This window comes from Bubalus bubalis, chromosome 17 (genome assembly GCF_019923935.1).
Source record: "Bubalus bubalis isolate 160015118507 breed Murrah chromosome 17, NDDB_SH_1, whole genome shotgun sequence".
Classification (NCBI taxonomy): domain Eukaryota; kingdom Metazoa; phylum Chordata; class Mammalia; order Artiodactyla; family Bovidae; genus Bubalus; species Bubalus bubalis.
Genome location: NC_059173.1, coordinates 20552696 through 20566869, shown reverse-complemented (window position 1 = coordinate 20566869; position 14174 = coordinate 20552696). Strand labels below are relative to the sequence as shown.

Sequence of the window (14174 nt, the reverse complement as noted above, 5' to 3'; positions counted from 1 at the left end):
GCTGGTCAGCCGGCGTCGCCGCCGCCAAAGTTTCCCGGAGGAGCCGCGGCCGCCCTTCCTTCTCAGGCCCAGGGCGAGGGAGCGAGCCCTCGGGCGAGGACTGCTTGCGAGAGGGCAGCGTAGCCCCTTCTCCAGCTAGACCCCGCGCCTCCATTGCGCCCAACTCGAATTCCCAACTTGGGAGGCGCCGCGGGCCTGCGCACGCGCGCGCCTTCCTCGCCGCCGCCGCCGCCTCCTCCTCCCCTCACTGGGGAGCAGGCTCCGGGCCGATCCGGGCGCCGAGACCCGCACCCTGATCGCTCACCTCCGGCTCCCGGCCCACCGCCTCCGCCCATGCCGACGCCCGCCGCCTGCCAGGTGCGCCCTCGCCCGAGGGCCAGCTAAGCGCCGGCCGGCGGCGGCGGCGAAAGGTGGGCCCGGCCCCGGCGCTGCCCTCGACAGCGGCAAGTTTGGGAGTTGCACTAGTTTGCGGGGTGGGGGAGAGGCTGGGCGGGGGGGCCATGGAGGAGGACCGGGGGTCGGCGCTGGCGGCCGAGTCGGCGCTGGAGAAGAACGTGGCGGAGCTGACGGTCATGGACGTGTACGACATCGCGTCGCTCGTGGGCCACGAGTTCGAGCGGGTCATCGACCAGCACGGCTGCGAGGCCATCGCGCGCCTCATGCCCAAGGTCGTGCGTGTCCTGGAGATCCTTGAGGTGCTCGTCAGCCGCCACCACGTCGCTCCCGAACTGGACGAGCTGCGCCTCGAGCTGGACCGACTGCGACTGGAAAGGATGGACCGCATCGAGAAGGAGCGCAAGCACCAGAAGGTGGGCGGTAGCCTCAGTCTGCCCATCCGGGCAATGGGGCCGCTGGGACCTAGGGGGCCCTTCAGCACTGGGGTTCTGTAGGTGCACACGTACGTGTATACAGGGAATAGATGAGAGAAGATCCTACTGGATGAGGGAAGGAGCGAGGCCCCTGGCCCTCTCTTACCCAGCCTGGGCACCTGGCATGTACCACCCACAGAGATTAAGGGTAGTTGGTTGGAGTCAAACCTGAGTTCCAACCCCACCTTTACCATTTAATAGCTGTGTGACCTTGAGTAAGTTATTTCACCTCTCTGTGCTTCATTTCCTCACATATCAAATGGCGATAGGAATAGGACCCGCCTTATAAGAATTAAATGGAATAGTATCTAAAGTGCTTAGATAATATTATTCTTTTCCAGAAATGAAATAAGCGCCCCTACCTTTCAGTGCTACCCAGAACGTGTGACACAGGGCTCCTTTCTTCATCGTACTCCAGACCTTTTCAGAGCCAAGGGGATGGGACCTCCAGCCACCGAGTTCATTGACCCTCCGTCTCTGGGCTCTTGATTGCCAATGACTCTCCAGAGTTCCTTCAAGTTTATTAACCTAGGTTGGTTTCCCCACCTTGACTTTACTCTGTGAGGTAGGGATAATTCCCTTCATTTTACAGATGAAGAAACTGAGGATCCGCGTGGAGGGATTTGTCCCAAGTTAGTGCTGAGACTCCCAGCCCCCATGGAGGTAATTCTAGTGTCTCTTCCCCACCGTCTTTGAATTGGAGAAAGATGATTTGGGGCGCCTTTAAGGCTCAGACTCTGCTTGTGACCAAGGATCCTTCTGGACTCATGAATCAGGGACTCCTCGCAGTCCACATGAGGTGGCCGGGGAAAAGGAAGTGGGAGACCTGTGGTTTCCTGTCCCAACCTCAGCCTAGGGAGGCTCCTGGCAGATCCTTGAGACAGAATGAGAGGAAACGCTTCTCCTTGGAGGATCAGGGTGTCTGAGTAGACTCTGACTCGCTGTGTGTCCTCGGGAAAATACCCTTGGCCTCTCTGAACCTCTCCGGCCAGCCATCAACCTACTGTGTGCTTTGAGGTCTGTGTCTTTTCAAGGAAGAGAGCCTGGGCTGTGTTCGCAGTCTTAACCTTAAGGGCAGATCCCTGGGTGATTCAAAGTACTCATGTTTTGGAGGTGTGATTGTGTTTGTCCTCAGAGGTCCTTGTGTCCTGAGGTCAGGTAGGAAATTCAAGCTCCCAAGCCTTAGACAGGGAGCTTAGACAAGATCTCACAGGGAGCTTGAAAATGTCCCCTGCCCTGTAATTAAAGTCAAGATTCCCAGGGCCTTTGGAGTTAGATAGCCTGGTTTAAAGCTGTCACTCATGGGCTGTGTGACCCTGGGCAAATCACCTCACCTCTCTGTGCCTCAAGCTTCTGGGCTATACAGTAGGGAAATATTAATAATAGGGAATATTAATAATAGGCTATACAATAGGGAAATAGAATATTGATAGTACCCATCTCATAGGGTTATGGTGCTTAGGACAAAACCTGGCCCATTTTGAGGGCTTTGCCAAGTGTTGACTTTTGTTTTTGGGTCAGGAGGGGATTTCACAGAGTTCTCTTAGGCTGATGTTGGAAATGTTTCCCCCACCCTAGGTACCCAGACTCCTGCACCTTCCATCTCTCCCAAAAGGTCGAGGAAGGAAGGCACTTTGAGTTGCTCACATACAAACTGCTTCTTACTGACAAGGACTAAGAGCCTTAGCCCAAGTCACACAAGTCCTGGCACCTGTGTCCCCATCCTTGGCATTTTAAGTTCTGCTGCAGCTGGGCTGGGAGACACCCTTGGGAGCCATCGGAGGCCACTGGGCCTGGAGTCAGGTGGAATTCCCAGCCAGCCTCACTTGTCACTTCTGGAGTGCCATTGGCCAGGAAGTAAACAGCAGTGTGTTCAGAGCCAGGGCTCGTTTGTAAACACCGAGGATGATCTTTTATAATTCGGAGGACAAAATCCTTTTTTTTCCCATCCCAGCTCCAGTCCCCTTTACTTCATATTCTTGAGATCAAGAGAGACTCCTCTTATTCCCTCCTCCACTCCACCCCCACCCCATCATAAGCCTCAAAGGATCTTCAAGGTGTTATTTCCACAAAAATCTTCTTAGCATGTCCTTGATCTTATCTGTCTGTCTGTTCATTCCTGCCTCCCACCTTTTCTGCCTCCCTCCTTCCCTCCCTTCTTTCCTTTCTTCCTTCTCTCTCTTTCAACTGGCTCCAGGGACTTCCCAGGTGATCCAGTGGTTAAGAATCCAAGCTCCCAATGCAGGGGACACCGGTTTGATTCCTGCTTGGGGAACTAAGATCCTGCATCCTGCATGGCGCAGTCAAAAAAGATCAAAACAAAGCAAATATGGCTCCAGTAAAGCCTGCACCCTCTCTTCTACTCCTCCTCCCAAAAGGCCCCCAAAAGACTCAGTTCTGTTCATCACGCAGACCTAGGCCACAGTCTTACCAGGTACTGCCTGGTTGCTCAGTCTGCAACCCCACTGACCGACCACAGCTTGCACAGTGCCTTCCCAGGTGACATGGGTGATGCAAAGGAAAGGAAGACCAGGTCCTCATCTCAGGCAGCGAGTGCGTAACAGAGAAGACGGGAAAACACAGAAAGAGACTTTAGAAAGCAGTGGCAGATGCATATCATGTAAATAGCGTCCGTTATTCATTTATTCATTCGACAGATATATGTATTGAGTACCTACAAAGTGCCAGGCACTGTTCTGGGCCACAGTGGTGACCACAAGAGATGAGGTCTTTGTCTTCAAGGGCTTGACTTTCTAGTGCAGTGCTGTCCCGTAGAAATAAATATGGTGTATCACATTGATACAAAGACATAGGTAAGGTTAACATTTTTTTTTTAACCTCACCTGTGGCTTGCGGAGTCTTAACTCCCTGACCAGGGATTGAATCTGGGCCCAGAACAATGAAAATACCTAGTCCTAACCCCTGGACAACCAGGAAATTCCTCAGATAAAGTTAATTTTAATAACATACCAAACCAGGCTTTCCAAAATGTTATTTCAACATGTAATCCATGTAAAGGTACTTTTTATTGAGATGTGATTGACAGATAACACTGTTTTAGGTGTACAGCATTATGCTTTGATATATGTGTATATTGTAAAATGATTACCACCTAAGGTCAGTTAACATCCATCACCACACAGTTACCAAAATATTATTAATAAGGTATTCTGCATTCTTTTTTTCTACCATGTCTTTGAAATTCGGTGAATGTTTAACCCTCACTGCATGTTTTGGTTGAGACCAGCTGCATTCCAAGTGCTCAGTAGACACATGACTAATGGCTACTCTAATAGGATGATATGATTCTAGAGTGAGGAGATAGATTTTTTTTTACAGTTTAAAACATTTCAGCTTATCCTAAGTGCTATGAAGAAGATAAAATGGGGAAATATAAAAGAGACTGGTCAGCATTGGGGTCTCATAGATGGAGCAGTCAGGAATGCTTTCCCTGAGAAGTGCCATCTGAGCTGAGATCCAATGAAGGGTAGGTACCAGCATAGGGAGATCTGGGGGAGGGGCATTCTAGGCAGGAAGTGCAGCAAGTGCAAAGACCCTGAGGTAGGAGGTTGGTGTGTGCATGGAATGCAAAGAAGGCTGGTATGACGAGAGCAGAGCAAGTGAGGAAGAGGTCAGGGAGACATTGTTTGGTGGCTAAGTTGTGTCCAGCTCTTTGCAACCCCATGGACTGTAGCAGCCAGGCTTCTCTGTTCTTGGGATTTCCCAGGCAAGAACACTGGAGTGGGTTGCCATTTCCTTCTCCTGGGGATCTTCCCGACCCAGGGGTTGAACCCACATCTCTTGTACCTCCTGCATTGGCAGGCAAGTTCTTTACCACTGAGCCAACTGGGAATCCCTCAGGGAAGTCGGGGATCTGATAACTCTGGGCCTCATGGGCCGGCATAAGGAGTTTGAAAACAGTGCCAAGAAAAGGTGAAGGAGATGATCAGTCAGGGGCCACTTCCTGGAAAAGCCTTTTTAGCTGGTGTGGAGGCAGGATCAAATTGTCCTTGATCGGCTCAGGGGCAAGAACCAGCTCCCCCAGTATCAAGTTCAGCTCACTGAGAGAAGAATAAAAAAAAAAGAACTGAGGGATAATAGATGAACTGTATTCATCTATTGCTACTGTAGCTAATTACCACAGCCTTACTGACTCAAAACACAAATTTATTATCATGTTGGATAATATGATACTATGAATAATATCAATATGAAGAATACTGGATAAAATTCTGGAGGTCAGAAGTCAGAAAGGAGTCTCACTTGGGTTAAAAACAGGTGTCAGGAAATTCATTCCTTCTGGCAACTTTAGGGGAGAATCCTGGCCTTTTCCAGCTCCTGGGGGCCACCTGCATCCCTTGGCTTGTGGCCCCTTTCTCCATCTTCAGAGTCAGCAGTGTGGCATCGTCAAATCTCTGACTCTGATCTCTGCTTCTGTCACCACATTATGTGCGGGATCTTAGTTTTCTGACCAAGGATTGAACCCACGTCCCCTGCAGTGGGATTGTGGAGTCTTAACCACTGGATCACTAGGGAAGTCCCCCCATCATTCTTCTCTGATTCTGCCCTTCCTGCCTCCCTCTTTCATGTTTAAGGGCCCTTGTGATTACATTGGGTCCACCCGTGATAACCCAGGAGCATCTCCCCATCTCAAGGTCCCTTTTGCCGCACAAGGTCACATATTCTCAGGTTCCAGGGAGATGAGGTTGTGCACATCTCTGGGGGGCATTGTTCTGCCTCCTCCAGCCAGTTACACGTGACTGATAGGCTGATAGCACTGGGGCCCTCTGTGTGCCGAGCCTTTGTCAGGTGGGAGCAGAGAGGACTGGGGCAGGAGGAGCCTGACTCTACTTCCAGTCCATACCTGCATGCGGGAAGGTCCTATGGCCACTCCATCTTTTTTCAATCACTGCTTCTGCCCTTTGGCCCCACCCTTCACCTCCCCTGGTGACCTTGAACCAGCTGTCTGAATACTTAAGTTATTACCTCTCATTTCCCAAGTTCAGCAGGCTTCCTGATGAAGGCGATGGGATTTAGGAACTTATTTAAAAGATGAACGGAGGCGATGCTGACATCTGCCCACCTGGGCTGGCTTGGGATGGGTTGTAGGAGGACCAGAAATCAACAAACATATGTTTAGCACTTTCTGGGTACTGGGCACAATTCCAAATATCTACATATATTAACCATTTAATCCTCATGAAAACCTGCAGGGTAGATATTACACTATCTTCCTCATTTCCAAGGCACCCAAAGATTGAATAACTTGTCCAAGATCAGCTAGTAAGTGGCAGAAATTAAATTCATGCTCAGGTCAACAGGCTCCAATATCCATGCTTTAAGCAAGCATTCTATGCAGTTAATGGTTTTACAAAATACTGGGTTTTTTGGCAACAGCTTTATTGAATATAATTCACTTGCCATACAGTTCACCCATTCAGAGTGTACAATTCAATGTTTTTTTTAGTTTTTTCCCAGACTTGTGTTACAGTCAGTTTTAGAACATTTTCACTACTCCAGAAAGAAAACCCAGGCCCATTAACAGTCATTCCTTATTCTCCACCAACCCTTCTGCCCCTGCCAAGCTGCCAATATACTTTCTGTATCTGTGGATTTGGTATGTCCATCTATATCGTGGACATTTCCCATCAACGGAATTACACATTGAGTGACCATTTGCATCTGGCTGCTTTCGCTCAGCATCGTATTTTCAAGGTTCATCAAAGCTGTAGCCTGTGTCAATGCTTCATTCCTTTTGTCTGAATTACATTCCATTGTGTGGATACACCACATTTTATGTACCTGCTCATGAGTTGATGGATGTTTGAGTTGGTTCTGCCTTTTGGCAGTTATGAATAATGCTGCTGTGAAGGTTCGTGTACATGTTTCTGTGTGGACACATGCTTTCATTTCTCAGACCCTACAAGTGGAATGGATGGGTCATATGGTAACTATGTCTAACTTATTGAGGAACTGCCAGACTGCTTTCCACAGTGGTTGCACCATTTTACATTCTTACCAGTGATGCAGGAGGGTTCCAGTTTCTCCACATCCTTGCCAACACTTGTTATTATCTGTTTCTCTGATTACAGCATTTCTCTGATTACAGCCATCCACAAAATTATTTAATAGGCATCTTGTTTATCCTCACATTCAACCAGTAAGCCTTTATTTTTTGTTTACTGAAACATAGTTGACACACAGTATTATATATTAGTCTCAAGTGTGCAGTGTAGCGATTTGACATTTACATATATTATGAAACGATCTCCATGATAAGTCGAGTAACCATCTGTCCCCATGCAAAGTTATTACAATACTAGTGACTGTATTCCTTATGCTATGTATTACATCCCTGTGGCTTATTTATTTTGTAACTGGAGGTTTGTACCTCTTAACCCCTTTCACGTATTTCACTCCCTCTCCGGTCCCCTCCCTTCTGGCAACCACCTGTTTGTTCTCTGTATCTATGTTTTTTGTAGATTCTGCAAATAGCTGCAATCATATGGTATTTGCCTTTCTCTGTCTAACTCATTCCACTTAGCATCATTCCCTCTAGGTCCATCAGTGTCACAGATGGCAAGATTTCATTCTTTCTTACAGCTCAGTAATATTCCATTGTGTCAATAGACCTTATCTTCTTTATCCACTCATCTATCAGCGGACACTCAGGTTGCTTCCAGATCTTGATTGTAAATAATGTTACTGTAAACAGAGGGGTGCATGTATCTTTTCAAATTCGTGTTTTTGTTTTCTTCACCGTGAGCCTTGATATTAGGGCTCCCCAGCTAAGGGAAGCTGAGGCTCAGAGTTCTAAAGTTAGTTGCTCAAGGCTACTTGAAGAGGTGCCTGTTTCAGGTATACTAGGAGCTTCAGGGCCAGGGAACATCCCTGGGATCTTTGTAGCCCTCTCTGTCTCTTGGAAAGAGGTGTGTCCTGCTAGGATGGAAAGTCTGTCTGAGGATCAGGGATGTGACCTCCCTAGAGGGCAGGTACGTTCAGGCCCCTGTAACCTGGGGCTGCCCCTCCATCCTCTGTCTCCTGTCTGGGTTGTTAAAAGGTGCAGATCTGGTGCCATGGTTGTCTTCAGGGCAGTTCTAACCTGCCTGGGTCCTAACAGTGTAAGTGCGGGCTTTGCCCAGAGGAAGGGCGTCTTCTAGTTTTTGTGAAGTTGCCTTGTGGGCTGGTGATGCCTGAACTTCTCACCTGCTGGTGCCTGGTTCTTGCGGAGAAGGGAACAACCCCAAAGCTCCAGCATCTCTGAGCTGCTCCTGAGTGTTGGGGTGGGGTGGGTGAGGCTGTTGCCCTGGGCAGGCAGTGAGTGACCCACACTGGCCCCTCGCCCTTGCAGGAGCTGGAGCTGGTGGAGGACGTGTGGCGAGGGGAAGCACAAGACCTCCTTTCTCAGATTGCCCAGCTGCAGGAGGAGAACAAGCAGCTCATGACCAACCTCTCCCACAAGGACGTCAGCTTCTCCGAGGAGGAGTTCCAGAAACACGAAGGTAAGAGGAGGGGCTGGCTTGGGAGGTGGGGGGAAAGGCTCTTCCCGTCGTCATCACCAGCATCACCAGTGAGTCCTGAGTATGGCCCCGAGCGTCGTGTCTCATGTCATGTGCATTTACACCATCACATGCCAGGCGTGCGTGCTCGGTCGTGTCCGACTCTTCGCGACCCCATGGACTGTAGCCCACCAGGCTCCTCTGTCCATGGGATTTCCCAGGCAGGAATACTGGAGTGGGTGGCCATTTTCTCCTTCAGGGGATCTTGCCAGACCAGGGATCAAGCCTGTGTCTCCTGCATTGTCCGGCGGGTTATTTACCGCTGTGCCACTGGGGAAGCCGTTCCCACCATCACTCTGCCTGAGAGAAATTGTGTAGTCTGGTTTACAGGTGATGAAACTGAGCAGTTCATTTAATAAATTGTTAGAGGTTCCTCACTTTTCCAGACTCTTTTCTAGGTGCTGGGGATACACCTTGGACAAGACAAAGCCCCAGCCCTCGTGAAGCTTATGTTCTAGTGCAGAAGAGATAGATGATAAATACGTAAACAGATAACACAGCCCTGATTCTGACCCAGGTTGTGGAAGAACTGAAAAGGAAGGTGGGTGGAATATGATAGAGTTGACTTGGTGAGGAGCTTTTTTAGATACTGTGATCAAGGAGAGCCTCTCTAATGAGGTGACATCTGAGCCCTAGTTAAGTCATGGAGTGAGCCGTACAAATATCTTGGGGGGAAAGCAGGTACGAAGGCCCTGGGGCATGACTGTTTATGGAAAGCCAAGGAGACCAGCATCACAGACCAGCATCACAGAAGGCCAAAGGTGGTTAAAGATGAAGTCAGAGGGGCCAGCAGGGATCAGATCACATAGCCCCTTAGAGACCTAGGTTTGGATTTTATTCTGAATGTGCTAGGAAGAGATTTGAGGTACGTGTCATGGGCACACGTTTAAGAATGAGCAAGCCGGGATGGCCACCTAGATCTTAATGGCGCTGGAGCACCCCAGCTGTCATTGATCCTATTAACAGTTATCTAGAACCTTCACTCCAGGCCCTCTGCTGGTGCTGGGGAAGCAAACACAGAAAGATTTGGTCTGGTCCCTGATGAGCTGCTTCAGCTTAGGGCACTTGAGATCTTTAGTTACAGCAGGCAAACTCTTAGTTGTAGCATGTCTAATCAAGTCCCCTGAAAAGGGATCAAACCTGGGCCCCCTGCATTAGGAGCTTGAAGTCTTAGCCACTGGACCACCAGGGAAGTCCTAGACCCATCTCTTTAGTCTGAGTAAACTCCTTGGGTCCTGACACAAACCCCTCCTCATGTCTGTTATGAAGGGGAATGGACTTCCAGGGAGGAGACCTGAAGTTCAGAAGTTACAACTCTCGTGAGTATAAAGTACTGCACTGTATAAGGACTGTAGGGACCAAGGAGAAAGGAAATGTTTGATCCAGGTGCTGCCGTCCTCTTTTCCATGGGTTTCCTTTGTTGAGACATGAACGGTGCAGTGAAAACAAAAGTCTTAGCAGTGATAAGCATTGGTGCTCAAAGCATGCTAACCAGGGGTGATTCCTAACCTGATAGTTACCTGCTGAGTGACCTTGCTCAAGTCATCTGACCTTGGTGTGCCTAAGTGCCCCATGTGAAAATGGGGCAGATAACCCTGTCTCTGTCATCAGATTGTTGTGAGGATTAAATGAATTAATACATGTAAACTGCTTAAAATAGTACGTGGTGCCCACACACTGAAAGTTTTTAACTATTGTCACTATGAGCTATTGTTATCCAATCTCCTTTTTGAAAAAGAGGAGGAAAACGGGCTGAGGGGGTGCAGCCTTCCTCTTCATGGCTTAATAATATTCCCTTATCTGTTTGTACCACGTTTTGTTTTTATCCATGCCTCCACTGACGGACACGGGCTTGTTTCCAACTTTTGGGTGTTGTAAAGAGTGCCACTGTGAAGGTTCTGGTATATGTTTTATGTGGACATAATGTTTTCGGTGTTTTTTGTTTTCTTTTAAATAAATTGTGGCTGTCCTGTGTCTTCGTTGCTGCACTCAGGCTTCTCTAGCTGGGGCATTTGGGCTCTTAGTTCCCCGACCAGGGATGGAACCGAGGTCCCTGCATTGGGAGCGTGGAGTCTTATCCACCGGACCCCCAGGGAAGTCCCTGTTTGCGGTGCTTCGAGAGGTATATACCTCTAAGTGGAATTGCTGCAGCCTGTGGTAACTGTTGGACTTCACGAGGCACCCTTCGCCATCTTTTGGTTTGTGATATTTCTGGAGGTCACCCAGTAGGCTCCAGGGGTGATGTGGGAACTCCCCTGCATGCCCCAGTGATGCCCCAGAGGCCTCATGTCTGCCAGGTGTGGGTCCCAACACCCGGAGCTGCTTTCTCGGGGCTCATTGCATCTGTGTGTACGTGGCACCCTCCGTGTGGGAGGGCTGTGCCTTGGCTCTCTGCGTCCCTGCTGGGCTCTTCATCAGACAGCCCACACAGGTGCCATCTGAGACGCACTTAATTGGCATCTCACGTGGGTCCAGCTCCCAGGGCTGAGCTCAGGGAGGCTCGGGTGTTCTGCACGGCTGCAGCCCCCACCCAAGTGGAGAAACTGGGCAGATGCCAGGCATGCCTCTCACGGTTATTTTTATTTTGCACAGGAAGCTATGGGAACATAACAGGGACAAGAGCATTTCTTCCACCTTGGAGAGGAACAGACACAGGACAGAGGGTTCCTGGGGAGAGGTCCCCATGAAGTTAGACTATGTGTCCGGCACCACTTGGGGCAAACTAGAGATAGAGGGGATGAGGGGGGTGGGGTGCCTGCTTAGAAGAGCCGGCCCTGGAACTTGCCTGGCGGTGCAGTGGTTGAGACTCTGGCTTCCATGGCCAGGGGTGTGGGTTCGAGTCCTAGTTGTGGAACGAGGATCCCACATGCCGCGCAGGGCAGCCAAAAAATAATTTTTAAAAAACACTATGAAAAGAAAAAAGAGGGCTTCCCTGTCAGCTCAGGGATAAATAATCCACCTACCAATTTAGGAGACACAGGTTCCATCCCTGATCCAGGAAGATCCCACATGCTACAGAGCAACTAAGCCACAACTGCCGAGTCTGTGCTTTAGAGCCTGGGAGCTGCAACTGTTGAGCTCACGCCCTGCGGCGACGGAAGCCTGTGCTCTGCAACAAGAGAAGCCACCGCAGTGAGAAGCCCGAGCAGCACAACTGGAGAGGAGCCCCTGCTCACTGCTACTAGAGAAAAGCCCACACAGCCAGAAGACCCGGCATAGCCAAAAATAAATAAATAAAATCATTAAAAAAGAAAAACAAAACAAAAATAAGAGCCAACCCTGCCTGGAACAGTGCTGCTTTCCCAGCCATTGATACTGGGCGCTGGGCTCAGAGCACCCGCCAGTCTCTTGTCTCCAGCTCCCCGAAAGTCTCCAGATGAAAAAGCACTTCGCTGCCTCTTGTATTTGGAAACCGTCCTGTCAGCACTTGGAAACTACTAGTTAGCACATGCTGAGATGAATTACAGATATGGAAGCGATGGGGGGTGGGGGAACAAAAATATGCTTAGGCCTCTGGAGAAAAACTCCTGGACTCTGGACAAACAACTCTTGTCACTAGGAGAGGCTGAAGACTGACCACTTAGCCATCGTCTGAAGGGAAGCTGAGAACAGCACTGTTCAAAAATATGTATATAAGGCAATATTCTGGTTACTCTTTCAATCGTGAACATCTTTTACCTTTTACCAAAAAATATAGGCAAGTCACAGATATGATTATAATTTTTCTAGGGGTGGCATTTAAAAAAGTAAAAAGGTGAAAGTAATTCCAATTTAAACCAATAGGTTCAAGGTATCATCCTTCAACATGTTATCAATTTAAAAAATCATCAGTAGAGGAATTCCAAGGTGGTCCAGTGCTTAGGACCCCATGCTTTCACTGCCAAGGGTCTGGGTTCAGTACTAGTCAGGGAACCGAGATCCTGAAAACTGCATGATACAGCCAAATCAGTAATTATCCATAGGATATTTTGCATATCTTTTTCATATTAAGTCTTTGAAATTTGGTAGTTTATTTATTTATATATAATCACTGCAGATGGTGACTGCAGCCATGAAATTAAAAGATGCTTACTCCTTGGAAGAAAAGTTACGACCAACCTGGATAGCATATTGAAAAGCAGAGACATTACTTTGCCAACAAAGGTTCGTCTAGTCAAGGCTATGGTTTTTCCAGTGGTCATGCATGGATGCGAAAGTTGAACTGTGAAGAAAGCTGAGAGCCGAAGAATTGATGCTTTTGAACTGTGGTATTGGAGAAGACTCTTGAGAGTCCCTTGGACTGCAAGGAGATCCAATCAGTCCATTTTGAAGGAGATCAGCCCTGGGATTTCTTTGGAAGGAATGATGCTACAGCTGAAACTCCAGTACTTTGGCCACCTCATGCGAAGAGTTGACTCATTGGAAAAGACTGTGATGCTGGGAGGGATTGGGGACAGGAGGAGAAGGGGACGACAGAGGATGAGATGGCTGGATGGCATCACTGACTCGATGGACATGAGTCTGGGTGAACTCTGGGTGATGGACAGGGAGGCCTGGCGTGCTGAGATTCATGGGGTCGCAAAGAGTCGGACACAACTGAGGGACTGAACTGAACTGAATGTTATGTTATATGTTGTTGTCAATATTTAGTTGCTAAATTGTGTCCAACTCTTTGTGACCTCATGGACTGTAGCCCACCTGGCTCCTCTGTCCAAGGGATTTTCCAGGCAAGAGTACTGGAGTGGGTTGCCATTTCCTTCTGCAATATACATATATGTTTTATTTTTATTTATTTATTTTTGACTGCGCTGGGCCTTCAGTGCTGTGCTAGGGCTTTCTCTAGTTGCTCTGAATGGGGACTACTCTTGTTGTGGAGCACAGGCTCTAGGAATGCCAGCTCAGTAGTCGTGGCTTGCAGGCCCTAGAGCTTGGGCTCAGTAAGCAGTTGTGGCACGCAGGCTTAGTTACTCCGTGGCAGGTGGGATCTTCCCAGACCAGGGATTGAACCTGTGTCCCCTGCATTGGCTAATGGATTCTTATCCACTGCACCACCAGGAAAGTCTTATATATGTTTTGTTGTAGTAATCTGCACATAATATTTATCATCTTAACCATCTTACCCAGTATACAATTCAGCTGGGTCTAGTACATTCACATTGTGCAGCCGAACTCCAGAACTCATCTCATCTTGCAGATCTAAAACTCTGTCCTGTTAAATGATAACTCTCCATGCCTCCCTCCCCTAGCCCCTGGCAACTGGCATTCTACTTTCTGTCTCTATAATTTTGACTACTCCAGGTAGCTCACAGAAGTTGAATCATGCGATATCTGCCTTTTTGTGACTGGTTTACTTCACTGAGCATAAATGTCCTTGACTGAGCGTAAATGTCCTTGACTTTCATCCATGTTGTATGTGTCAGAATTTCCTTCCTTTTTAAGGCAGAATAATATCCCATTGTATGGATAGACCACACTTTGTTGATCCACCCATCTGTTGATGGCTGATGTGTATTTTACATAGAGCACTTTGAGGGGTGATAAAGTGGTTGCGACAGTGTGAACCCTGGAGCCAGGCTACCTGAGTTTCAATTCTGGTTGTCGTTGTTCAGTTGCTAAGTCGTGCTGACTCTTTGTGACCCCATGGACTGCAGCACACCAGGCTCCTGTGTCCTCCGCTGTCTCCCAGAGTGCTCAAATTCATGTCCATTGAGTCAGTGATGCTGTCTAATCATCTTATCCTCTGCGGCCCCCTTCTCCTTCTGCTTTC

At 48.6% G+C, this 14174-nt stretch overlaps 1 protein-coding gene across 7 annotated transcripts in view; it reads left to right on the top strand.

Annotated features, from left to right (window-relative positions):
- The first annotated feature begins 17 nt into the window (after window positions 1-17).
- The window catches only part of RILPL1 (Rab interacting lysosomal protein like 1), a 42615-nt gene continuing 28458 nt past the window's right edge, over window positions 18-14174 (top strand). For all 7 annotated transcript variants that reach the window (XM_006041406.4, XM_044930274.2, XM_044930272.2 and 4 more), the window contains exons 1-2: window positions 18-809; window positions 8221-8371. In XM_006041406.4, the coding sequence (XP_006041468.2) occupies window positions 501-809; window positions 8221-8371 (460 nt within the window). In that variant the 5' untranslated portion in view covers window positions 18-500. The remainder of the gene's footprint in view (window positions 810-8220; window positions 8372-14174) is intronic.